General features: G+C 45.4%; 2 protein-coding genes and 1 long non-coding RNA gene across 6 annotated transcripts; 2 read left to right on the top strand and 1 right to left on the bottom strand.

Moving 5' to 3' along the window:
• The first annotated feature begins 290 nt into the window (after positions 1-290).
• LOC309363742 lies at positions 291-816 on the top strand. The gene is made up of 2 exons (XR_014165570.1): positions 291-385; positions 750-816. It is a non-coding gene; the product is annotated as an uncharacterized lncRNA (long non-coding RNA).
• Positions 817-2111: 1295 nt separating this feature from the next.
• Positions 2112-9996, bottom strand: MAIP1 (matrix AAA peptidase interacting protein 1). The gene is made up of 5 exons (XM_081898967.1): positions 9592-9996; positions 6259-6330; positions 5500-5626; positions 3148-3298; positions 2112-2350 (listed from the first exon to the last, which is right to left on the bottom strand). Exons 1-5 carry the CDS (start codon positions 9979-9981, stop codon positions 2272-2274), a joined length of 819 nt encoding a protein of 272 aa, XP_081755093.1. The 5' UTR covers positions 9982-9996; the 3' UTR covers positions 2112-2271.
• Positions 9997-10322: 326 nt separating this feature from the next.
• On the top strand, positions 10323-22500 carry TYW5 (tRNA-yW synthesizing protein 5). Of its 4 annotated transcripts, none has more exons than XM_081898733.1 (8): positions 10323-10778; positions 11977-12131; positions 14155-14224; positions 16441-16485; positions 18016-18153; positions 18367-18454; positions 19813-19929; positions 22126-22500. In XM_081898733.1, exons 1-8 carry the CDS (start codon positions 10698-10700, stop codon positions 22380-22382), a joined length of 951 nt encoding a protein of 316 aa, XP_081754859.1. In that variant the 5' UTR covers positions 10323-10697; the 3' UTR covers positions 22383-22500. The 4 variants fall into 4 exon arrangements, with proteins under 4 accessions (XP_081754859.1, XP_081754861.1, XP_081754862.1 ...); XM_081898736.1 differs by lacking the exon at positions 10323-10778 and adding an exon at positions 10838-10989; XM_081898735.1 differs by lacking the exon at positions 16441-16485 and having other exon boundaries at positions 10329-10778.
• The last annotated feature ends 1470 nt before the right edge of the window (positions 22501-23970 follow it).

Below are 23970 nucleotides of genomic sequence, written 5' to 3' on the forward strand. Positions count from 1 at the left end.
CTGGCCATGCTTGCTGGGGTTGATGGGAGTTATTCAGCAACATCTGGAGCATCAAAGGTCCTCCACACTGGTTTTAAATGAAGATTCCAGAGATTCTGCATGCAAATCAGTTCTCTTCCACTGTATTATATTCCCTCTCCAGTAGGTGCGATAGCTTTCAGATAATGGGAATGATAAAAGCAAGATAGCAGCAGAAAAAGAACCCCACCTTCCACCCCGGATTGGTAGGCATTTTGGGAAAGCAGTCTTTAGGTCATTTGTTAACAGTTTTGCCTTCTCCAACAGCTTACAGGAGGAACAAGAAGTCACAGAACATGTTTTGCCAATGAGACAGTCTAGTCTGATGTGGAGTTAATATATGCCTAACCCTCCATATGGGACGTGGGTGGCGCTGTGGGTTAAACCACAGAGCCTAGGACTTGCCGATCAGAAGATTGGTGGTTCGAATCCCCGCGAGGGGGTGAGCTCCTGTTGCTCGGTCCCTGCTCCTGCCAACCTAGCAGTTCGAAAGCACGTCAAAGTGCAAGTAGATAAATAGGCACCGCTCCAGCGGGAAGGTAAACGGCGTTTCCGTGCGCTGCTCTGGTTCACCAGAAGCGGCTTAGTCATGCTGGCCACATGACGCAGAAGCTGTACACCGGCTCCCTTGGCCAATAAAGCGAAATGAACGCCGCAACCCCAGAGTCGGTCCCAATTGGACCTAATGGTCAGGGGTCCCTTTACCTTTACCCCTCCATATAGGTTCAGAGTTTAAATCCTTCCACATTCATACAGGCAATACCAAAATTGCAATACGACTGTGCACTTCATTGCTGAGTCAGGAGCTAAAAAACAGATGCCTTCTCAATAGGGTGAGATAATATTCACTTATAAGCTCCCTGGTAGAGAACACACTTTGCATGTATAAGGATCCAGCTTCATGCTCTACAGATCTCTCCACAATCACATTGAGCTCATCGAACCAAGCCTATTGTAGCCCTTTCTTCTTACCCTTTAATGTACCTCACCTTAAGAGATGGGGGAAAAGGGCAGTGAAGGAAGAGAGTTCATCACAAAGCTTACCGTATTTTTCGCTCTATAGGACGCACCCGACCATAGGACGCACCTTGTTTTAGAGGGGAAGAACAAGAAAAATTGTCTTCCTTTCTGTGCAGCGCCCCTTCAGCGAAGCGGCAGGAGAAACGGAGCCCCTTCCATTTCTCCTCCCGCTTAGCTGAAGGGGCGCTGCGCCTTAGCTGAAAGGGCACCTACCCTTCAGTGAAAGGAACCTGAAGCCTCCGGAGCGCGGCGGGAGCTCCCGCCATGCTCCAGAGGCTTCAGGCGGCTATCTTTGAAGCCTGGAGAGCGTGGCGGGAGTGCTCCCACTGCGCTTCGGAGGCTTCGCATTGCTATCGCTGAAGCCAAGGAGCCTGCATTCGCTCCATAAGACGCACGCACATTTCCCCTTAGTTTTTGGAGGGGGAAATGTGCGTCTTATAGAGAGAGAAATACAGTAACTTGCTGTATAACCACAAGTTATTAAGCATCACACTGGAATGCTACAGATGAGATAGGCCAGGCATGTCCAAAGTCCGTTTCGGGGGCTGGTCAGTTTAATCTGGCCCCTGTGGCAGTTTATTTCCTGGGGTAAAATCCCCCCAAAAACCTCAATCCCCCCCAAAAACCTCAACAACTTCAATCCAAAAGAAAGCTCAACAACTTTGGTTGGCCCTCACAGCCCTTCACTTCATCACATCTGACCCTCTTTGAACAAAGTTTGGACACCACTGAGATAGGCTGTAAATTAGTTCTAATTTTCCTGAAAAACAAATATTTTTGACTGTATCCATTATGTAACTTCTACTTTTGGTGACACATAAAACAGGAAGTTTGGAACTCACTTCTCTCTTTTCCTTATTGTGCACCCCCCCAAAGAAAAAAACCATTTGAACAGATAATTGAGGGGGGGGAGAGACAGGACATTCAGTTATGAACTGCCAGACGATGCATCACTTTCTTTCAAATTTACACCAATATTTCTCAGCATAACCACTTAGCATGCTTCATATTGAAAGTGACTTCGAATGACGCTTTCAACGGCGGGCAAAGAACACATCTGTGAGGTTTCCAAGTCTGCTGAAAAAGATTTTATTTTTATGCTTTGGAGCAAGACTGTGTTCCGGTAATCGAGAAGTACAAAAGCAGTCCACAAAAGACTGTGGCACACAAATCTTGAGATGTCTTCTGATATGCCAGAATATTAATAACTGTCTATGAAAGTGTCCAGTCAATTCATTCTAATAGCTTTGGATGCTCAATCCTTGTAATTGTCCAGTCTGGTTTCACACCTTGTGTAAATTCTCTTCGAAATCTTGGGGGGGGGGGGGAGGGAGAGAGAACAGAAATAAGAGACTGTAACACAAGCCAAGCAGCAAAACATTCCCAAATCCTTTATAAAGCTTTTAGTGTTGTGGCAAATCCAATACTGAACTGATGGATAAAGTATCGTTTGGCAATGTAATAATAGGCTCAAACTTGGCTGCTTAATCCCAGTGGGTTGTATTCAATGTAGAAATAAGGCAAATATTTCACCAGCACAAGGTTATCCCCTTGCAAAAGGAAACATTTCCCTACTCTTCTCCCCCTGTGCTCCTGATAATCTGTTTTGGGTCCCCCCCCAACCCTCTGGAGCAGATTTTGGGATTGTGTGGGGTGCAGAGAAAGTCTAATGGTTCTTCCCCTCTTACAATTTTTTATTTAGCTGGATACTTTCCAATGGTACAATAAATGTTGGGACAATAAACCAATCAAATCTTAATGTTTCTGTATCGATACTTTAGGAGACCTGTTAAAACATCCTCTCTTTTGCCAGAGAAGTTTAATGCACCTATTCCTGCTCTCAACTTTTATTTGCCATTTTTTCCACATTTATGTATTATTCACCATTATAAGTGCATACATTCGATTATCTTCTTCACCCCCCACACCCACCTTACTGTTGCTCACATTTCAGGAGAGAAAATAGTCAACTAAGTGGCTTTCTCACAATGGCATTGGTGTTTTTTTCAGGAAAGTAAACCCTGAACTAAAATGCACTGATTTGATGGGAGTTTCTTTATATACAGAGCACAATGCCACCGCCACGTAGAAAACCAAGGATGTGCTTACTCATAATTTGCTGTTAAAAGACGCTTTGTTTCCTGTGAAGTTTCATCTCCAAACACGACCTGGAATATTTTGGTTCCATCTGGAGTCTCATCAGGGAGGTCAGCACTCGTCAGATACCAGAAACGCATCAGGATGCTAACAAACTTTCTTCCTGTTTTCAAGATAAAAGGGGTATTAGAAGAGGAAGTACTATTCCACAGCTTCAGATTGGTACAAAAAGGATGGAGCAGACAGATGCTCCATTTAAGAACAAACATACAGCCTAATTTGGAAGGCTAGAGGGTGGCGCTGTGGGTTAAACCACAGAGCCTAGGACTTGCCGATCAGAAGGTCGGTGGTTCGAATCCCCGCGACAGAGTGAGCTCCCGTTGCTCGGTTCCTGCTCCTGCCAACCTAGCAGTTCGAAGGCACGTCAAAGTGCAAGTAGATAAATAGGTACCGCTCCGGTGGGAAGGTAAACGGCGTTTCCGTGAGCTGCTCTGGTTCGCCAGAAGCGGCTTAGTCATGCTGGCCACATGACCCAGAAGCTGTATGCTGGCTCCCTCGGCCAATAAAGCGAGATGAGCGCCGCAACCCCAGAGTCGGTCATGACTGGACCTAATGATCAGGGGTCCCTTTACCTTTACCCATACTACAGCTTTCAAGGAGATGAGGAAGGTGGTGGGATAAGCGACAGATCATTGATGGAGAAAGGATGTTACTTCCACTCAGTTATTCAAAGGTTCTTGGTTGCACCTCTGAACACAAAAAGCTACTGAATTCCTCCATCAAGTTTAGTGGCTCTTCAGTCATAACCCATTTTCAGAGTCCCTGGGCTAGATGATGAGTAGACATCTAATTACAAGCAAGCTACTCTCTCAGGTATCTCGTCGCCTCCCTGACAGGGCTACTGATTCTCCTATATCTTCCCCTTTGGCCCTCTTCTTCCTTCTCACCCCCCACAACATGGAACCTGCTCTTACCATCTGGGATAACCCCTATATCTCCAAGTGCTGCCACGACAGAATCTTATGTATGCTTAGAGTTCTAAGCATGGGAACTCATTGATCAAATCTGAATTGGACCAAACACTGGAATTACTGCTGTTCATTCATGACATGTTTTGCCCATCCTCCAATTATGTTGCACTCGGGGAAGGCAACTGGTTCAAGCTCACCCCTGTGAGCTTGCCAACTGAGCAGAAATTTGAACCTGGGTTTTCCCCGCCCTAGTTCACACTCTAACCCAAGGCTGGGGACCCTTTCCTACGCAGCAGGTCAGATGCTCATCCCCCATCCCTGCCACTACAAATTTGACAGGTTGCCCACCTGTCAATCACCTGACACCACTATGCCATCAGGTGATGCTGCCCTTTGAAAGCCTAATTGTCGGGACTGCAAAGGAGAGAGAAACAAACAGAGGTCTGAAGAGCAGCATGGGACTGTTTGCAAAAGGGCTTTCAAACACCTCCATGCTGATCTTTGAACCAATGATTCAAAGCTAATGTATAGTAGGAGCGCACCTCGCTCCAGCAAAAGGTTAACCGGGAGCTCACCTTAAGCTCCTCATTGCTCCTCTACAGCTCTGCACTTCCATGCTTTATTGTGTATAACAACATGTGTAGGGAGGATGTGCATGGCTTGCCCAAAATGGCTTTGCTGTCCAAAGTTCTCCATCCCTCCTATACAGGGTGCGGAAAGGATACACCAAGAGATGAACAATGTACAGGACCCTAGTGGCACAGAGCCAGTGTGATGTAGTGGTTAAGAGCGATAGACTCGTAATCTGGTGAACTGGGTTCGCGTCTCCGCTACTACACTTGAAGCTGCAGGGTGACCTTGGGCCAGTCACACTTCTTTGAAGTCTCTCAGCCCCACTCACCTCACAGAGTGTTTGTTGTGGGGGAGGAAGGGAAAGGAGAATGTTAGCCGCTTTGAGACTCCTTTGGGTAGTGATAAAGCGGGATATAAAATCCAAACTCTTCTTAATATTATTAATGTTAGCATCAGATTGAAGAAAAGTGCCGCATTTTTCGCTCTATAAGATGCACCAGACCACAAGACACACCTAGTTTTTGAAGGAGAAAAACAAGAAAAAAATATTCTGAATCTCAGAAGCCAGAACAGCAAGAGGATTCGCTGCGCAGCGAAAGCAGCAATCCCTCTTGCTGTTCTGGCTTCTGGGATAGCTGCGCAGCCTGCATTGGCTCCATAAGATGCACACACATTTCCCCCTACTTTTTAGGAGGGAAAAAGTGAGTCTTATGGAGCAAAAAATACGGTACTTTGAACAGTATCACAGAGAACGGATGAGAAGTGTTTCCCAAAAGCGGCCAAAGGATTTTAAGTAAAGCATTCTGAACCGATTGCATACCACTGTCGTCATAGTAAATGCCAACATCTCCTGCTGTTGTGTACATTATTTCATCCACGTCAGCAGCTAGGGCACTTCTGTGGCTTTCGGAGAGTGAAGAAAGCTTCTCCTTCAGCACCTGCAGCATCTGATTGAGAAGGGATCATTGTTAACATACACGGCAGGATCTCCAAGGATGTGCTCTACAGGGAGCTGAGTTTGGGCACTCCTTTTCACAAGGTGTTTAACTGAGAGATTCAGGTTTCACAACTTAGTCCCTAGATAGAGGTTACAGTCTCTAACTTGGGAGCCTTTCCCCCCATGAGTGGCTGGTGGTGGAGATTGCTCATTGATGAGGGGAGAAGTACTCTGCATGTGTTCATAGTTGTTCTTCCTAGTTGTACTGCATCTTCCAGGAATGAGCCTTCCTACTGAAAGAGCTATGGACCTGTGACTTTGCTCATATGCTTCTTTAAGAGATGACAGTAGAACTGAGGGAGTTAAATTGGGTGGGTGGGTGGGAACTGAAGAAAGAATGAAGAAAGTATGAAGTGGCAATGAGTAGGTTATAAACTGCAGGACACAGAGGAGGGAGGACAGATCCTGCTTTCTGTTCCCAGAAGCTCAGGTGCTAAACCCATTTTTTTGAGGTGTCAGTTGCTATTCCTGCTCAAGCAGCAGATATGACCCGAATAATATATTCTAGTCTTCGTCTACTACGTCAGCTTAAGGAACAATGGATATATCAGTTTTACCATAACAATCGAAATAAACATTTACCTCTTTTGATACAAGCTCTTCCAGTAGATCATATTTACACTGAGAAATTAGCCTTGAAACAAGAGCAAAAGCCTAGAAGACAGGACACACAAACAAATATCAATTTTTTACTCAGAAGTAAATTCACGGTATTCTCTCTGTTTATTAAGTACATATTATGTCTCACAAATCAATGAGCTCTTGTCGTTCAGCTATATTCCCAAACAAACGGCAAACAGGGAGTGATAGTTATTTTATGCTCAGTTGCCTAGACTGCTTAATGGTGTCCTGTTTGTGCAACTTGAAAATGGACTCAAATGATGGATAGTGCCAGAGAAAAGGAAGAAGGGCTCTCCTACGCAACCAAGAGGTGGTGCAGTAGAAAAAGGATCATTAGAGAAGAATTTCAAGCAACTGGGAAATCAGAGTTAGGGATGCCGCCTTTCTTTCTTAGCTGGATTGCTGTACCTTTAACAGTATCCTGAAAACTAAGGAATGGAATAGTCCCTGCAGTCTTCATCACTAGACTTTTGGAGTAGTTGTGGTAGGGAGGCAGGGAAAGAGAGGTAGGATCCTGTTGGATCAGACCAAGGAGTCATCTAATTCAACACCCATCACCGTTTTTCCTTGGCATCTAATACGCAAAGGGATACAGTCCATGTGCCCAGAGGGGCCATTTAGTTATTACTGACACCCTCGATGGATTTCACTTGTAACAGACTTACATTTAACAACTTGCCACATGTACCCATGAATGAGTGGGCTGCTAGGTGGAAGTAGCACAGTTTTCTCATTATTCCCTTGACTTCCACAGTAACTGAAGAGAAAGTAAAACCACAACCAGCATTGAAACCAAGAAGGCTGGCGAAAGTGGGCTGGACTGTTGCATCCTTCCTCCACCACATTTTGAGGTACCTTCCTCCACCACATACAGTGGTACCTCGGGTTAAGTACTTAATTCGTTCCAGAGGTCCGTACTTAACCTGAAACTGTTCTTAACCTGAAGTACCACTTTAACTAATGGGGCCTCTTGCTGCTGCTGCGCCCCCGGAGCACGATTTTGGTTCTCATCCCGAAGCAAAATTCTTAACCTGAAGCACTATTTCTGGGTTAGTGGAGGCTGTAACCTGAAGCGTATGTAACCCAAGGTACCACTGTAATTTCACTTATTTTTGACCAAACTGTGGGAGGCAGTGGAAGACAGGAGTGCCTGGCGTGCTCTGGTCCATGGGGTCACGAAGAGTCGGACATGACTAAACGACTAAACAACAACAAATTTACCTTATTTACCTTACTAGGTAATTTTAATCTCTTTTTAATGTTTTAATTTTTGTAATGTTTTAACGTATGGTTGTAATTGTTTCTTGATTTTATTGTTTTATCATTTTGGTAAACCACTTCGTTCTTGTTTTTGTACAACTGAGCAGAATATGAAATAAATAAATAACAACACTAGCTTGCTAAAATGCTTGCCACTTGGATTTTCATGCTAGGCAGGGGAGGGGGATAGGCTACCTTTCCTCTGCAAACAGCATAAAAAAAAAGCTACTTCAGTCGTTGCAGTGCTCATGTTGCTTTTCAGGTCAAAGGAACCAGTGTTTGTCCGCAGACTTCTTTCCGGATCACGTGGCCAGCTTGACTAAACCGCTTCTGGCACAACGGGACACCGTGACGGAAACCAGAGCGCACGGAAATGCTGCTTACCTTCCCGCCGCAGTGGTACCTATTTATCTACTTGCACTGGCGTGCTTTCGAACTGCTAGGTTGGCAGAAGCTGGGACAAAGCAACAGGAGCTCATCCCGTCATATGTTCGAACTGCTGACCTTCCAATTGGCAAGCCCAAGAGACTCAGTGGTTTAGACCACAGAACCACCAGTGGCCCTAGTGAACTATGAATGGTATAAATGTAGCATAAACACTGACAACTGGGAAACACTGGCCTGCGAGTGCTCCAGTTATATATAGAATAGCCTCTACCAAAGGTGTCATGGACTCGAGCTCAGGACGAAAGGGAGAAACGTGCTAAGAGGAGGGCAGGTTTGGCAATCCCTCACCGTGATCAACTCTTATCCGGAAACCTATGTCCTCACTGTGGAAGGACGTGCGGATCCAGAATTGGCCTCTGCAGTCAAGGACTCACACCGTGTTCATGGAAGACAACCTTACTCGGCTACGAGTGATCGCCAAAGAAAAAGAAAGATAAGGTCGCCATAACCCAGGGTCGACCCAAGACATTTTGGCGCCTGAGGCAGATCACAAAATGACGCCCCCTTCCTGCCAGAAAAGAATGGGCGAGGTAAGATCTGCATCAGCGAGTAGCAGGGCCAGATTTAGGTTTGATGAGGCCCCAAGCTAGTGAGGTAATGGGGCCTTTTATATATCCAGTTGTCCTTTGTCAACAACAAACTGTCTCTGTATTTTGTGTTGAATATATGCTATATGGTAATTGATGGACTTAACAGGTATCTAAAACCATTTGAACATAACAAATAGGAGCCTACACAACACACAACACAGCTGCTGTATGTAGGTGTTATTTTTTGTTTTTTATCATATATTTTGGAAACGTACATCCAGTTTTCCGCCTTTAATTATTTTGGGGGCCCCCAAGAGAGTGGAACGCGGGTGGCGCTGTGGGTTAAACCACAGAGCCTAGGACTTGCCGATCATAAGGTCAGCAGTTCGAATCCCCGAGACAGGGTGAGCTCCCGTTGCTCGGTCCCTGCTCCTGCCAACCCAGCAGTTCGAAAGCACGTCCAACTGCAAGTAGATAAATAGGTACCGCTCCAGCAGGAAGGTAAACGGCGTTTCCGTGCGCTGCTCTGGTTCGCCAGAGGTGGCTTAGTCATGGTGGCCACATGACCCGGAAGCTGTATGCCGGCTCCCTCAGCCAATAAAGTGAGATGAGCGCCGCAACCCCAAAGTCGGTCACGACTGTACCTGATGGTCAAGGGTCCCTTTACCTTTACAGTGGTACCTCACGTTAAGTACTTAATTCGTTCTGGAGGTCCGTTCTTAATCTGAAACTGTTCTTAACCTGAAGCACCACTTTAGCTAATGGTGCCTCCTGCTGCCGCTGCGCCACTGGAGCACGATTTCTGTTCTTATTCTGAAGCAAAGTTCTTAACCTGAAGCACGATTTCTGGGTTGGCGGAGTCTGTAACCTGAAGCGTATGTAACCCGAGGTACCACTGTACTTAAGAGTGTAGGGCCCTAAGCTATAGCTTCTTTAGCTTATACGTAAAATCCGGCCCTGGCAAGGGCTGATGGGGAGAAAGACGTGCTGCCCCATGGATCCTGACCCCCTGAGGCGGCCCTCCTTCCCTCGCCTCCTGCCCAAATCCCCTCCTCACCTGCTTGGCCCCTTCCGTGAACTCGTGGACGCTGAACTCCTGGTCGAAGTAGGCGCGGACGAGGAAGAAGTAGAGGCGGGTGCGGAGCCACATGAGCGGGTTGGGCACCCCGACCACCACCACGCCGGCCTTCCGCCGCCCGCCGGGCTCGGGGCCGCCGCTGCAGGGGCGCGAGGGGGCGAGGGGCAAGCGGGGCGGCGCCGCAAGGGCAGCCCGGCGGGGAGAGGGAGGCCGCGGGAACCCGGCCCGGCCGGGCTTGGCCTGGTCCGCCGCCGGGAGCAGGAAGTACCGGCGCGGGTGGGCCGCGGGGACCCGCAGGGCCCACGGGCAGCGGCTGCGGGAGGCGCCCACGGGCAGCGCCATCGCTCCCCGCCTCAGCCCTCCCGTCATCCCGCGGGAGTCCGGCCGCGAAAGGGGTCCGGGCGGAGCGAGAGAGTGCCGGGAGGAAGGTTCCGGGCGCCTCCCCTCGCCCTTCCTTCAGCGCCTTAGGGCCGAGCCATAGAAGCGTCGGAAGGGACCAGCTCACCCCAAAACTCTTGCAAAGCAGGGATCTTTTAGCCCAAACTCCTGCTGTTTTCGGACTACAATCCCCGAGCACCGGTCTTGCTCGCTAGGGATGATGGGAGTTGTAGTCCAAAATCAGCTGCTCGCTAGGGATGGTGGGAGTTGTAGTCCAAAAAAAGCCGCCGGAGACCCAAGCTTGGGAATATATTGTTTTATCCTAACAAAGCGCTCGATCATGCTCTGCTGCAGGGTTTCCCAAACTTGGGTCGCCAGCTGCTTTTTTCGGACTACAATTCCCATCATCCCTGACCACTGGGTCCTCCTAGCTAGGGATGATGGGAATTGTAGTCCAAAATCAGCTGGAGACCCACGTGTGGGGAACTCTGCCCTACGGACTGAGCTGACCAAGCCCATGATCGTCTACTACGCGCTGGGCTGGAAGCGCCTTGCGAGGGGTTTCCAGGCAGGAGTCTGCTTTATCCCACCTTCCCCTTGCGAAAGGAGAAAACAACCGCGCGGTCTTCTCGGCCTGGAAAGCCTGGTTTCCCTGGAGGAAGCAACCCGATCGCGGAAACGACAGGGAGAGAGGATCTGGTCCCGGAATGGAGGGGCAGCGAGTCATTCCCCTGGCTCAGTACCCCGGGGTCACCCGGGAGCGCTTTCTGCAGGACATCTATCCTCTGGTAGGGGAAAAAAAAGATCGCACCTTCCCTGGTTCTCTGGTTACCAGTGTTGTAACGATAATAAGTTTTATATTTTTGTAGAACTCTTAAAAAAACAACAACACCATCAGACTTATTGCCATGCTGCTTCTTCGTCTTCTGTAAAACAGAAACAATACAGGATTTCCTCTCCAAATGCATGTGTTTGAAAGGTCATGCATTTAAGCCCTGGGTGTTGTTGTTTAGTCTTTTAGTCGTGTCCGACTCTTCGTGACCCCATGGACCAGAGCACACCAGGCACTCCTGTCTTCCACTGTCTCCCACAGTTTGGTCAAACTCATGCTGGTAGCTTCGAGAACACTGTCCAGCCATCTCATCCTCTGTCGTCCCCTTCTCCTTGTGCCCTCCATCTTTCCCAATATCAGGGTCTTTTCCAGGGAGTCTTCTCTTCTCATGAGGTGGCCAAAGTCTTGGAGCCTCAGCTTCAGGATCTGTCCTTCCAGTGAGCACTCAGGGCTGATTTCCTTCAGAATGGAGAGGTTTGATCTTCTTGCAGTCCATGGGACTCTCAAGAGTCTCCTCCAGCACCATCATTCAAAAGCATCCATTCTTCGGCGATCAGCCTTCTTTATGGTCCAGCTCTCACTTCCATACATCGCTACTGGGAAAACCATGGCTTTAACTATACAGACCTTTGTTGGCAAGGTGATGTCTCTGCTTTTTAAGATGCTGTCTAGGTTTGTCATTGCTTTTCTCCCAAGAAGCAGGCGTCTTTTAATTTCGTGGCTGCTGTCACCATCTGCAGTGATCAAAGCCCTGGGTAGCCAAGCCCAAACAAATTTACAAATTCATGTGTGATTGGGTGACAAATTCCAAAAGTGTCCTCCTGTTAGGCTGCAATAGATTGTAATGGATTGCTTTCAAGTCACTTCAGCACCAGATGAAAAAAAAATCATTCACCAACCGCCCTGCCCTGTATTTTACCAGAACATCACAACGTCAACATGTCGCTCATATTGACTTTCAGCATTTTTAAGTTGAAACTCAACTTAACAAAGATGTAAAGTTTGAAAGCATGTATGTATTTGCATTGATTAGTAACATTATGCCAGTATATTCTTAGATGTCATAACTGTCCGTACTGTTGAGAATGGTTGTTGGTAGAAGGTTGTAGAATTGCAAAAATGTTCTGCAGTAATATATATTTTTTAATTCTTAGAGAAAGCCAGTAGTGCTGAAAGGTATCGATTTGGGCCCTTGCATGACCAAGTGGACCGTGGATTACCTCAGTCAAGCATCAGGAAATAAAGAAGTAAAGGTTCATGTTTCTGCGGTGCCGCAGATGGACTTCCTCAGTAAGAACTTTCTGTATAGGTATTCCGTTTCAATACTTTCTCTGCTGTTAGAGGAATGCTCCAGACTTTTAGAGACTCAGTACTTCTGCTTGAAACTTTTTATACGGGACCTGTGCTTTCACTTTGCAAATGGCATTCTGAATTACGAGTTGTTATCTTGTGCTGCTTTTGAAGCTGTAAGAGATTTTCTCCCTTCCAAGAACGGTTGACCTGATGTTCTGTGACTAGGGCTGGGCGATATCTGGTTTTCAACGTGATATATCACCAGCTAAACATTGTGACATACTGATATACAGTGGTACCTCAGGTTACATACGCTTCAGGTTACATACGCTTCAGGTTACATACCCTCTCTGTAACCTGAAGCGTATGTAACCTGAAGCGTATGTAACCCAAGGTACCACTGTATATACCTGTGTCATATCTTGTTGGTAGTAGGCCAATAAAGAATCAAGACTTGGAGTTCTAAAATGGGTGATCCTACTAGCATTGTTGAAAGGAAGGGGTTCCAGATTGTGGTGAGAATCTATGTTCCTGTGTGTGAGAGAGAGAGAGGAAGGGAGAGAGAGCTGGGTATGTGGTGAAGAAGCGGTACAGTGGGTCCTGGAGAGCTTGGGGAAAATAAGCAATGGGGTTTATAGGCTGAGGGCCAGGGGTAGCCAGTGTCTTGCCTTCCAGATGATTTTGGACTGTGATTCTCATGAACCTCAGCCAGCATGGCCAGTGGTCAACTGTAGTTCAGCAACAACTGGAAGGTGACATACAAAAGACCTAATATGCTTAGGAAACAGGTGGGATTTAACTACCCAATTCCATTAGCAGAAGGCAGCACAAGGAATCCCACTAGCGTAATCATGTCCAAAGTCCGTTTCGGGGGGCCTAATCTGGCTCGCCGGTTGGTTTAATCCGGCCCCTTCAAATCCCAAAACTTCAATCCTTAAAAAAGCTTGGTTGGCCCTTTGGTCGGCCCTCACGGCCCTTCACGTCATCAAATCCTGCCCTCTTTGAAAAAAGTTTGGACAGTGACTAGCGCAATGGGATTCTCGCCCCCACTGGAGATTCAGGAGAACCCCCAGAACAGCGCATACCCTTTATACAGTATATGCAGTGTAATTGACAGAAGTATGTCTGATTATATGACAATTACAGTATGTATTTTAACAGGTTTCTGATAAGCTTCCATGACTGGAAGTTTAAAGTTGATTTGATCTAGCGCTAACTAACTGAAAAAATGCAGTTTTGTTAAAATGAAAAATGAAAAAACAACTTTTTTGGCATTGGGTTTGGGAGCGTTCAGCAACCCGGAGTGTTTTTTTCTTGAATTGTTGGAACTGCTTTTCAAAGCCTAATTGCTGTATTCCCACCTCACGACCCTTGATGCACAGACCTTTTTGTTCCGCTGTGGCTCTGAATAATTGTTCCTTCTTCCCCAGTGAACCGAGCAGGGTAATGTCACCACCAAAATCCAATTTATCCAATTGTCTATTTTCATTTGCCTGTGAAACTCCTAAGCTGTTTTAGACAGCTCCTATCCTCGGGACCCATTTAAACACCAAAGGGGGACATTGTGTGCTCTTACTTAAACTTCAGGGTGTTCTGTGTAAAAGAAAATGAGAGCCTTGGTTTTTGAATATAATGCCTCAGCATAAATGAAAACCACAAATTTGGTGGGTCAGGGCTACTTGTAATTATTTCCATTGTAAACAGTGGGGCTCATAGCACAATCCTAAAGGAATGAACTTTAAAGTCAATTGGCATGTTTCCTTGCCAGTATTAACATGACACAACATAAATGAAACATTAAAACCACCAATGCTGTGCAAAGCTTAAAACATAAATCAACGAACAGTATAAATATAAGCCAGTTAAGCAATTTGCAGTGGGTTCCACACACCCTTGCCCACCCCGTTTATCCTTGTGGGTTTTAAAAAGTGACGCAATCTATTTGGAGTTGTTATTGCAATGGTGCCCCATATCTGGCAAAAGTCCTATTCCATGTGAAACGCCTGGAGAGTTTTAATTTAAATATATTTTTATTTCAGAACCTTACCTTTCGATGTATTCATAAGGAGAGCTGCTGAAGCCAAACACACAGATTACTTTATTTCAGAGGTAAGACTGTGATATTGTAATTACACTGAGATATGGGTTTTTGGGGGGAGGTGTAGATTGAAATTCAAAATATTAATCCCGCGAAATGCCTTAAAATGTGAGATAATAACTGTATTTCACTGTAAATTCTACTGGGTGTGGGTGGTTCTTACTCTCAAGTAACTGTGGGCAGGGTTGCATTATATCAGTACATTCTTAGGACTGTCTACTCAAAAGTAAGTACTCCCAGGTATGTGTTTGTGTGTGTGGGATTGCAGTGCCTCACTTCGGCCCAATCTTTGATGCATTTATAGCCAGTGCACATAGACTATGGTGGGATCCAGCATTAACAACCACCATCACCTGGGGGTCCTTTCCAACTCTACATTTCTATGATATTCACTTTATATTTGCAGCGTAATTGACTGCATTGTGGCTGATTATATGACAATAGGCAGAAGAGTTCTTTTTAATAGCACTTGTTCTATGCTGGATTCGAAGCTGTTTCACATACAGTTTCTGAAGCACTTTGACCCCTTTAGCTGAGTAGCTACTTTAAACATTTCTCCTTTTATTTCAAAATGTTTTAGTATTTGCCATATGACGTGAGTAGGGACACGGGTGGCGCTGTGGGTTAAACCACAGAGCCTAGGACTTGCCGATCAGAAGGTCGGCGGTTCGAATCCCCACAACGGGGTGAGCTCCCGTTGCTCGGTCCCTGCTCCTGCCAACCTAGCAGTTCGAAAGCACGTCAAAGTGCAAGTAGATAAATAGGTACCGCTCTGGCGGGAAGGTAAACGGTGATTCCGTGCGCTGCTCTGGTTCGCCAGAAGTGGCTTAGTCATGCTGCCTGCATGACCCGGAAGCTGTACGCCGGCTCCCTCGGCCAATAAAGCGAGATGAGCGCTGCAACCCCAGAGTCGGCCACGACTGGACCTAATGGTCAGGGGTCCCTTTACCTTTACCTTTAATAATAACTTCCACTGTATTAAGCATGGGGCTCATTCTCTCTTTGGCATGGCAGTTTTTGAGTGGACAAAGACCTAAAACCGGCTTCCACAACATTGGCCCGCCAGATGTTTTTGGCCTACAACTCCCGTGATCCCTAGCTACCAGGACCAGTGGTCAGGGATGATGGGAACTGTAGTCTCAAAACATCTGGAGGGCCGAGGTTGAGGAAGCCTGACCTAAAATCTTTAAGCTGATTAGCTAATTGATACATGTTTTGCTGAGACAAGACAGCGGTTCTTCTTGGCTAAAGATCACCAGACTTTAATATTGTAATAATTTATTCAGTTAGCTGCTAATAATTAGGTGAGTGGCAAATTGCAACTCTGTTTTACACATCTACAGCCCACTTTTTTCAAAAATGAGATTTTTTGCAATAGGGAAAGTGACTGGAAAATGCCCTGCAAAGTATGAGGTGAACAGTTGCTTTGATGCAAACAAATCAGAATGAATGCTAATTAAATAGTTACTGTTGGATGGGCTTTAAATGAGTCAATAATTGTTCAATATATCAGGACCTTGCTTACATTGATTTGCATTATTTCTAAATAATGTTCCATTTCTTCAGCAAACAACAGGAAAAAACCCCATCAACTTAGCAAATTAGACTGGATCCACCAAGCCATTTGTTGTTGTTGTTTAGTCGTGTCTGACTCTTCGTGACCCCCTGGACCAGAGCACGCCAGGCACTCCTGTCTTCCACTGCCTCCCACAGTTTGGTCAGACTCATGCTGGTAGCTTCGAGAGCACTGTCCAACCATCTCGTCCTCTGTCGTCCCCTTCTCCTTGTGCCTTCCATCTTTCCCAACATCAGGGTCTTTTTCAGGGAGTCTTCTCTTCTCATGAGGTGGCCAAAGTCTTGGAGCCTCAGCTTCAGGATCTGTCCTTCCAGTGAGCACTCAGGGCTGATTTCCTTCAGAATGGATAGGTTTGATCTTCTTGCAGTCCACGGGACTCTCAAGAGTCTCCTCCAGTACAATAATTCAAAAGCATCAATTCTTCGGCAATCAGCCTTCTTTATGGTCCAGCTCTCGCTTCCATACATCACTACTGGGAAAACCATAGCTTTAACTATACGGACCTTTGTCCGCAAGGTGATGTCTCTGATTTTTAAGATGCTGTCTAGGTTTGCCATTGCTTTTCTCCCAAGAAGCAGGCGTCTTTTAATTTCGTGACCCACAGCAAAATGTTGATGTGTGTTCATTGAAATGACTTCTGTCTTTCTTAAGGATGAAAAATATTATTTGCGATCCCTGGGAGAAGACCCAAGGAAGGTGAGTAATGGTGTCTCTTCTTAAGGAGTGTTGCTTTCCTATAAAACACTTCATTGGAATATGTCTTGTCTAGAAAAAGAAAAGAGGGGGAAAGAGGGCAGTTTGGATCTGATGGGGGTGGGTGGGAGAATTGAGTGAACCCTCTTCACTCATTTAGAGGGCATGTAGGCACAAAATGCCGGACCATTCCCTGTCACAGTCCTCCCTGATTCACAGTCCTGGATTTACGTATAGGCTTAACATGCTATAGCTTAGGGCCCCACTCTCTTGGGGCCCCCCAAAAAAATTTAAAGGGGAAAAAACCTGGATGTACATTTCCAAAATATAAGTTAAAAAAGAAATAAAATAAAACCAACATACAGCAACAGTGTTTTGTGTTGTGTAGGCTCCTATTTGTTATGTGCAAATGGCTTTAGATACCTGTTAGGTCCATAAATTACCATTAAGCATATATTCAACACAAAAAACAGTGACAATTTGTTGTTGACAAAGGACAGCTGGACATATAAAGGGCCCCATTATCTTCATTAGCTTAGGGCCTCATCACACCTAAATCCGGCCCTGCTGATTCATATGGTTTTGGAGATTGATCTGAAAGTGTACAGGCAGTGTTTGCAAAAGACGCTACTGGTTCTGAAGAATGTGTAATGTTTCCTACACAAACTTCAACCATGTTATTCCAGCCAGATGTTCATATCTACTCGTACCTTTCCTGCCCCCTTGCAAAAAACAAACCCCTGTTTCTGCAGGGTTTGGAATTGAATGCGGTGTTTGGGACCTTTCTTTTTTTTAAGATGCAAAATGTACACACAATTACCGCATTTGTACATATCCTATTGTGCCTTATTTATCCAAACATAGACCACGAACAACCCTGGTCATTGTGGCTCAAGGACCCAATTTTTCCTTGTCAAACAAAAAGGCCTTTTTTTTGCAGTTTGTACTAGTTCATCTAGGGGCGCGGGTGGTGCTGTACAGAGCCTAGGACTTGCTGATCAGGAGGTCAGCGGTTTGAATCCCCGCGATGGGGTGAGCTCCCGTTGCTTGGTCCCTGCTCCTGCCAACCTAGCAGTTCGAAAGCACGTCAAAGTGCAAGTAGATAAATAGGTACTGCTCCGGCGGGAAGGTAAACGGCGTTTCCGTGCGCTGCTCTGGTTCGCCAGAAGCAGCTTAGTCATGCTGTCCACATGACCCAGAAGCTGTACGCCGGCTCCCTTGGCCAGTAAAGCGAGATGAGCGCCGCAACCCCAGAGTCGGTCAGGACTGGACCTAATGATCAGGGGTCCCTTTAACCTTTTTACTAGTTCATCTACTAAGTCAAATATTCAGTAGAGTTTCCAATGGCCCCTCATGTTTATGTGGGAAGAAATACAGATGGATCTGCTCCTTAATTATTCTCAGCACCTGCTGAGGAATGAGATCATGCCTGTATGTAGTGTCCCTATGATTTCCACCCTTTCCTTTTGGATCGGACACTGTATAGAAAACCTTAAATATGACCCCTCCCTTTATTCTTTGTTTTTGTTTCAGGAGATTGCAGATCTCAGAAAGCAGTTTCCTTTGTTGGCAGATGATATTCAGATCCCGGAGTACTTTGAAAAAGAGCAGTTTTTCTCCACCGTCTTCCGCATAAGCTCAGCAGGAATGCAACTTTGGACACATTATGATGTAGGTAATATGCCTCTAAGCATCTTTTAACAAAGAACGATGACAAGCTCATCTTACGCTTTATTGGCAGCGCAACTGAAACGGTTCTTAACCTGAAGCACCACTAGTGGAGTCTGTAACCTGAAGCGTATGTAACCCGAGGTCCCACTGTATTGTGATAACTGAAATTCTTTTCTGGTTGCATGCCAATACTTGTCATTTTCACATTTTTAGGTAATGGATAACTTCTTAATTCAGGTGACCGGAAAGAAGAATGTTGTACTGTACAGTCCTCGTGATGCCCCATACTTGTATTTATCAGGTATGTTACATGCCACAGGAACTCACTTTTACTTGTGCAATGGGATTCCTCCTCCTCCCCCCCAGTCCCACCTGCGACACCTCCCCCCCCAAATCTACTCCAGTGGAGACCCTCCAGAGCAGATTTGGGGGGCACACAAGCGAAAGGAGAAAACCAGTTGCATAAGTGGAAGTCTGCTTTCCTAACAATGGATTCGGCCCTTGGGGTTTTAACTAGCTAGGCCAGAACAGATCCACTGAAGTCAATGAGCTTAAATTAGTCATATCCATTGATTTCAGTGGGTCTGCTCTGACTTAGCTGGATACAACCCATTTTCTTCAGTGGTGGGCAGCTTACTACTCTCATGACCTGCTGGATCAAACCAAAGGCCTATCCTGTCCCACGGCGACCCACCAGATGCCTCTGGCGAGCCCACGTGAAGGAGGGCATGACAACAGCAACATTTTCTTGCTGTTGCTCTCTGGCAGCTGCTATTTGCTGTCAAACTGCCTCTGAACCTGGAGTTTCCATTTAGCCATAACACTTGATGGTCATTGGGCCCTGGGATAGCCCAGCTGGTAGAGCATGAGACTCTTAATCTCAGGGTTATTCCATACTAAGTAATGCTTTTTTCCACTTTAAGGGAATGTTAAGGGAACTGCCCTGTAATTTTCAGGATGCCTTTTTTTTTTTTTTTAAGCATTGCCTAGGATTGTGAGCACATTGCTTTCTAAACAACTCCACATCTCCTGGGTCGGCACTTAGTCACTTCCAAACTATTTAAAGAAAAAGAAAAAACCAAACATAGACAAATCCAGTCCTTTCCCCCACTGAGATAGCTAGGCAGATTAGGCAATTTATGAACCAGGGGCAAATTGGTAGAGATCATTTTAGTTACTCCGATTGGCACTGTTTGCATTCTAGATGAGACTGAGTAGCAGATTCTGTTTAGAATGAGCCATACATTCAAGCAATCTTTACGGCAATCACCGAGTGGAGGAACATAACAAGGCTTGTAACAGAGAAGTCATGTGGTTTAGTATGGAATCCTGTTGTGCTATGTTTACTATCAGCAAAAACAGGTTCTAGTATTTTTAGGATTGAGGGTAAGTATGTCAGCCGTTCTGATGAATGTTTCCTTTAAAAGTACACCGTGGCTGAATTGGATTCATTTATATTTGATAGCTGCAAATGTCAGCTGGAGTAATAGAAATAGGGTACTATTGACAGCCTTCGGCACACAGGAGTGTATACACACACATGCAGTTTTTCCTCTCTGCCTTTTCCCACATTGGGATACCTGCATAGTATGTTTGCATCCCTGAGAGTAATCAGATAGCAAAACAGTAATGTCCATTGTTTGTTCATATCTTCATTAGGTACCAAGTCAGAAGTGCTAGACGTGGACGAGCCAGATTTGAAAAAATACCCTCTCTTTGTCAAGGCCCGACGTTATGAATGCCAGCTAAATGCAGGAGATGTCTTGTTTATTCCAGGTAAGTGGGCACAAAAATCTCGTTTTGTTTTCCTCCATTACTTCTTGGATTGCTGTTTAAGGGGCTATAGGTGTACAACGTATGTAACAATCCAAAGAATTTATGGTGGTACGATTAATCAGCTAAATCTCATGGTGCAGCCGTGCGTGTGTCGCTGTGGATTTTTCCATCTTATAAAAACTGCACCCAAATGAATGCTGCATCACACCTACAGAAATTATGTATTGGGTATGCTTTGCATGTGGATACATTTTCAATATAGCTCGTTTCAAAACTGACCTGGCATAACTATGTTAGCGTAATGATAATAACAGCATTGCAGAGTACTGGCAGTGTTGCAGACAGCTGCACATGCCCGTTTTCTTTGGCTGCAGTGTGTAGGTGTGTCATGCGATACATATCCGCATCTCTTGTAAGGGGTTAGTTTAACCTCTGGTTTGCCCGTAAAACTGAATTAAAGGTAAAGGTAAAGGGACCCCTGACCATTAGGTCCAGTCATGACTGACTCTGGGGTTGCGGCGCTCATCTCACTTTATTGGCCGAGGGAGCCTGCGTACAGCTTCCGGGTCATGTGGCCACCATGACAAAGCCGCTTTTGGCAAACCAGAGCAGCGCACGGAAACGCTATTTACCTTCCCGCCGGAGTGGTACCTATTTATCTACTTGCACTTTGACATGCTTTCGAACTGCTAGGTGGGCAGGAGCAGGGACTGAGCAACGGGAGCTCACCCTGTCGCGGGGATTCGAACCGCCGACCTTCTGATCAGCAAGTCCTGGGCTCTGTGGTTTAACCCACGGCGCCACCCGCGTCCCTTAAAACTGAATTACTGTGCCACAAAATGATGCATGTCTTCAGTAAATCATAAGTGTGTCACCAACATGAAAAGTTTGGAAAGCTCTGCTCCAGAGCTTGTGACCCACAATATGATCTTGGGCCCCGGCAGCATGGTCAGTGGTCCGGTATAAGAATTGCAGTCCAGCAACTTCTGGGAGGTCTGTGGAGTCCCTCCTCCTGTCCTAGAGGACACTAGGCAGTTGTAGCTAACTGCTCTCCTCAACAGGGTTTATGTATTTAAATTGCACACAGGCAGACTAAAATCTAATCAATGTACTTGCATCAGAATACATGACATGCAGTTTAAGACAGCATTAATGCTCAGGTGAGGAAATAGTTGCATTCACAAGTCTTTGTTTTGTCATAAGTGTGATTAATCTAGCCTACCTGGAAAAATGGCAGAGTTGGACTGTTACAAACTTAGCACTTCCGTTTTCTTAGAAAACGGAAGGCTTTCTTCCGGTATAATGCGTGAATGCAATGTTGACCGAATTATATAACATTTCTGGAAATGAGGATTGGTGTATAAAGCAGAAAATCACATTTCCCCCCTTAACACTTACTGCCATTTTTTTCAGTTAACCATGGTGCTGCATTTTAGCAACCTGAGTCCTCTGCTATACAGGTTTTTCAACTTCCTTCCTTTAAACAGTAAAAAGTAAGTCCCTGAAGACTTACAAAAGGCTATGTCTGAATACTATTAAGATAAGGACTCATTTCTATGAACTGATCTTTGCTGGTTTGAGGTTAAAATACTGTCTTCTTCAAAATGTGTCGTTGGGAGTCTTTATTTCAATTTATGCTTAAATCAGGCCTCTGCAAATTATGAGCCACTAAATCAAACCTAGCTGCCTGCCCATGGCAAAGCAGATCACTAGCAAATAAATAAACCTCCTATTTTTGCTGCCAGGCTTGAGCTGTGGAAACAGAGGTGTCAAGCACTTGGCAGGTCCAGATTGCATGGAAGGCGTGCTATATTATATGCCGCTTGGTGAGGGCATTACACAGCCCTGCTCCTAGGTATTGCATTAGTCACACAGGATCTTAGGGCTGAGAATATTGTCATATTGTGGTCTTAGCTGTGGAAAGTCATAAGCTCCACCTAACTGTGCATATAATTAATATTTACACAAAATACTGAAGGCTGAATACTGAAAATATAGCAGCCTCTGCCAAGCTGAAACTTTCTTAAAGTACAATTACTGTTTGCTAGCCATAAAAATTGGTATTTTTTTAAAAACAAAACTGGAGCATTTGGAACAGCATTTTCTTTAACTGTTCACAGCAATATCTTACAGGTTCTAGTTACTGCATTGTCTGTAAGGCATTTTTATTCAAAGTTTTTCTCTCTCCCCTTATAGCTTTGTGGTTCCATAATGTGACTTCTGAGGAGTTTGGCGTGGGAGTCAATGTTTTCTGGAAACACCTTCCTTCTAATTGCTATGATAAGACAGACACCTATGGAAACAAAGACCTTGCGGCAGCCTCAAGAGCAGTACAGATTTTAGACAGGGCACTGAAAACCCTAGAAGAGCTACCAGAGGAATACAGAGACTTTTACGGCCGGAGAATGGTTTTACGGATTCAAGAAAAAACCTACAGTACTAACTATGAGTAGTTTTTTTACAGACATCTCATGAGCTGGCCTACAGACATTGCACCACTCCCCACTTAATGTGTGTGTTTGTTGGAACTTTGCCCCAAGTTTATATAAAAGTAAAGCTGGAGTACTGGTCCATTAATGAATAGACACATAATTTGCCACCAAAAGAATTTATTTAAAAGAAGTTTTAAATAGTTTAGATTATACAATACAAAGAGACGTGGGTGGTGCTTCTCTCCTCTAACGTTTCTTCTAAAAACTGCTCTGTAAGTTTGTGGTAGCTTCAAGCAACTATTTGCACACAGGGCTCTCTGGACCAGGTGATTTTAAATATATAAAGAATAAAAAACGGTAAAGTATCCCCCCCAAACTGAAATACAAAGTTTATACAAGCAAAGCCTACACAATTCACTTGGCAGAATCCATGAGTGGGTATTGAACAGAGTTTAATGGCTGCTTTTCTACATGAAGATGAAACTGAGTCAAGCATATAAAGGATTGCAAAATAACAACTGCAGTTATTATGGGATTGGTGCTGGGGGCTACAAATTAGCAGGTCGTGCCTTATCAGACATGTGGCTCCAGTAGATACCACCCTAATAATCCACTGAGCATCCCCTCAGTGCTTTATTAAACCTGTTTTATTTCTTCCAAGATCTTTTTCCCGTTTGAGCAGACTATCCTAACATCATTATCCTCCTCATGACAAAACACATTTCTGCTCATTAACTTCCATTCCCACTTTCTAGAAATGCCTTTGAATTTTTATTTCAAAATATGAAATTTTAGCTTGCAAATCACAAGGTTTGATCCAGTGAACTGTGCAAGGAAGACAACCGATGCTGGAACTGACCTTAAAATGCAGGTGCAAACATTCATATGGTGCCATAATAGGGAGCTTCTATAGCCATGCTCATATTTGTGCAAGTGATTCTATAACCTGAACACTTTTGGGTTTAGCTCTACTCTTCAGCTTCTGTTTGAAAAGTGGTCTACCATAAGCATTTTTGGGCTGTCTACTACAAAATCTTAAATTAAAACTCATTCAATATGGTGTAACACTTGCGTTTTAAAAATAGATGCAGGTGTAAGCATTCAGTCTAAATTTATGAAGCTGAAAGTACCGTATTTTTCGCTCTATAGGACGCACCGGACCATAGAAGGGGGAGAACAGGAAAAAAAAAATTTTGTTCTCCCCCTCTAAAACAAGGTGCGTTCAAGGTGCATTCACCCGAAGCCTCCGGAGCACAGCGGGAGTTACCGTTGCGCTCGGGAGGCTTCAGGCGGCTACCTTGGAAGCCTGGAGAGCGAGAGGGGTCAGTGCGCATTGACCCCTCTCACTCTCCAGGCTTCAGTGAAGGCAACTCGAATTCTCTGGAGTGCGGGGGGGAGTTCCCACTGGGCTCCGGAGGCTTCAGGTTCCTTTCGGCCTGGTCTTTGGGGCTGGCGGGTGGAAGCGCTGCTTTCCCCCAGCTCCAGCCCCAAAGAGCAGGTCGGGAAGCAGTGCAAAGCCTGCTTTCCCCTTTCTAGCTTTGCGCAGCCATCCCCAAGCTAGAAGAGCGAGACGGAGTGCTCAGTCTCGCTGTTCTGGCTTGGGGACAGA

The sequence above is a fragment of the Podarcis melisellensis genome (genome assembly GCF_964234715.1).
Source record: "Podarcis melisellensis genome assembly, chromosome: 1".
NCBI lineage: Eukaryota > Metazoa > Chordata > Lepidosauria > Squamata > Lacertidae > Podarcis > Podarcis melisellensis.

Coding starts and splice junctions, on each gene's coding strand:
- MAIP1 (XM_081898967.1), bottom strand. CDS start 9,981: ATGACGGGAGGGCTGAGGCGGGGAGCGATGGCGCTGCCCGTGGGCGCC. Junction 5,627..6,258: donor AAGAGCTTGTATCAAAAGAG/GTAAATGTTTAT, acceptor CTTCTCAATCAG/ATGCTGCAGGTGCTGAAGGA. Junction 2,351..3,147: donor CTTTTAACAGCAAATTATGA/GTAAGCACATCC, acceptor CCCCCCCCCAAG/ATTTCGAAGAGAATTTACAC.
- TYW5 (XM_081898733.1), top strand. CDS start 10,698: ATGGAGGGGCAGCGAGTCATTCCCCTGGCTCAGTACCCCGGGGTCACC. Junction 10,779..11,976: donor TGCAGGACATCTATCCTCTG/GTAGGGGAAAAA, acceptor TTTAATTCTTAG/AGAAAGCCAGTAGTGCTGAA. Junction 18,455..19,812: donor CCCATACTTGTATTTATCAG/GTATGTTACATG, acceptor TATCTTCATTAG/GTACCAAGTCAGAAGTGCTA.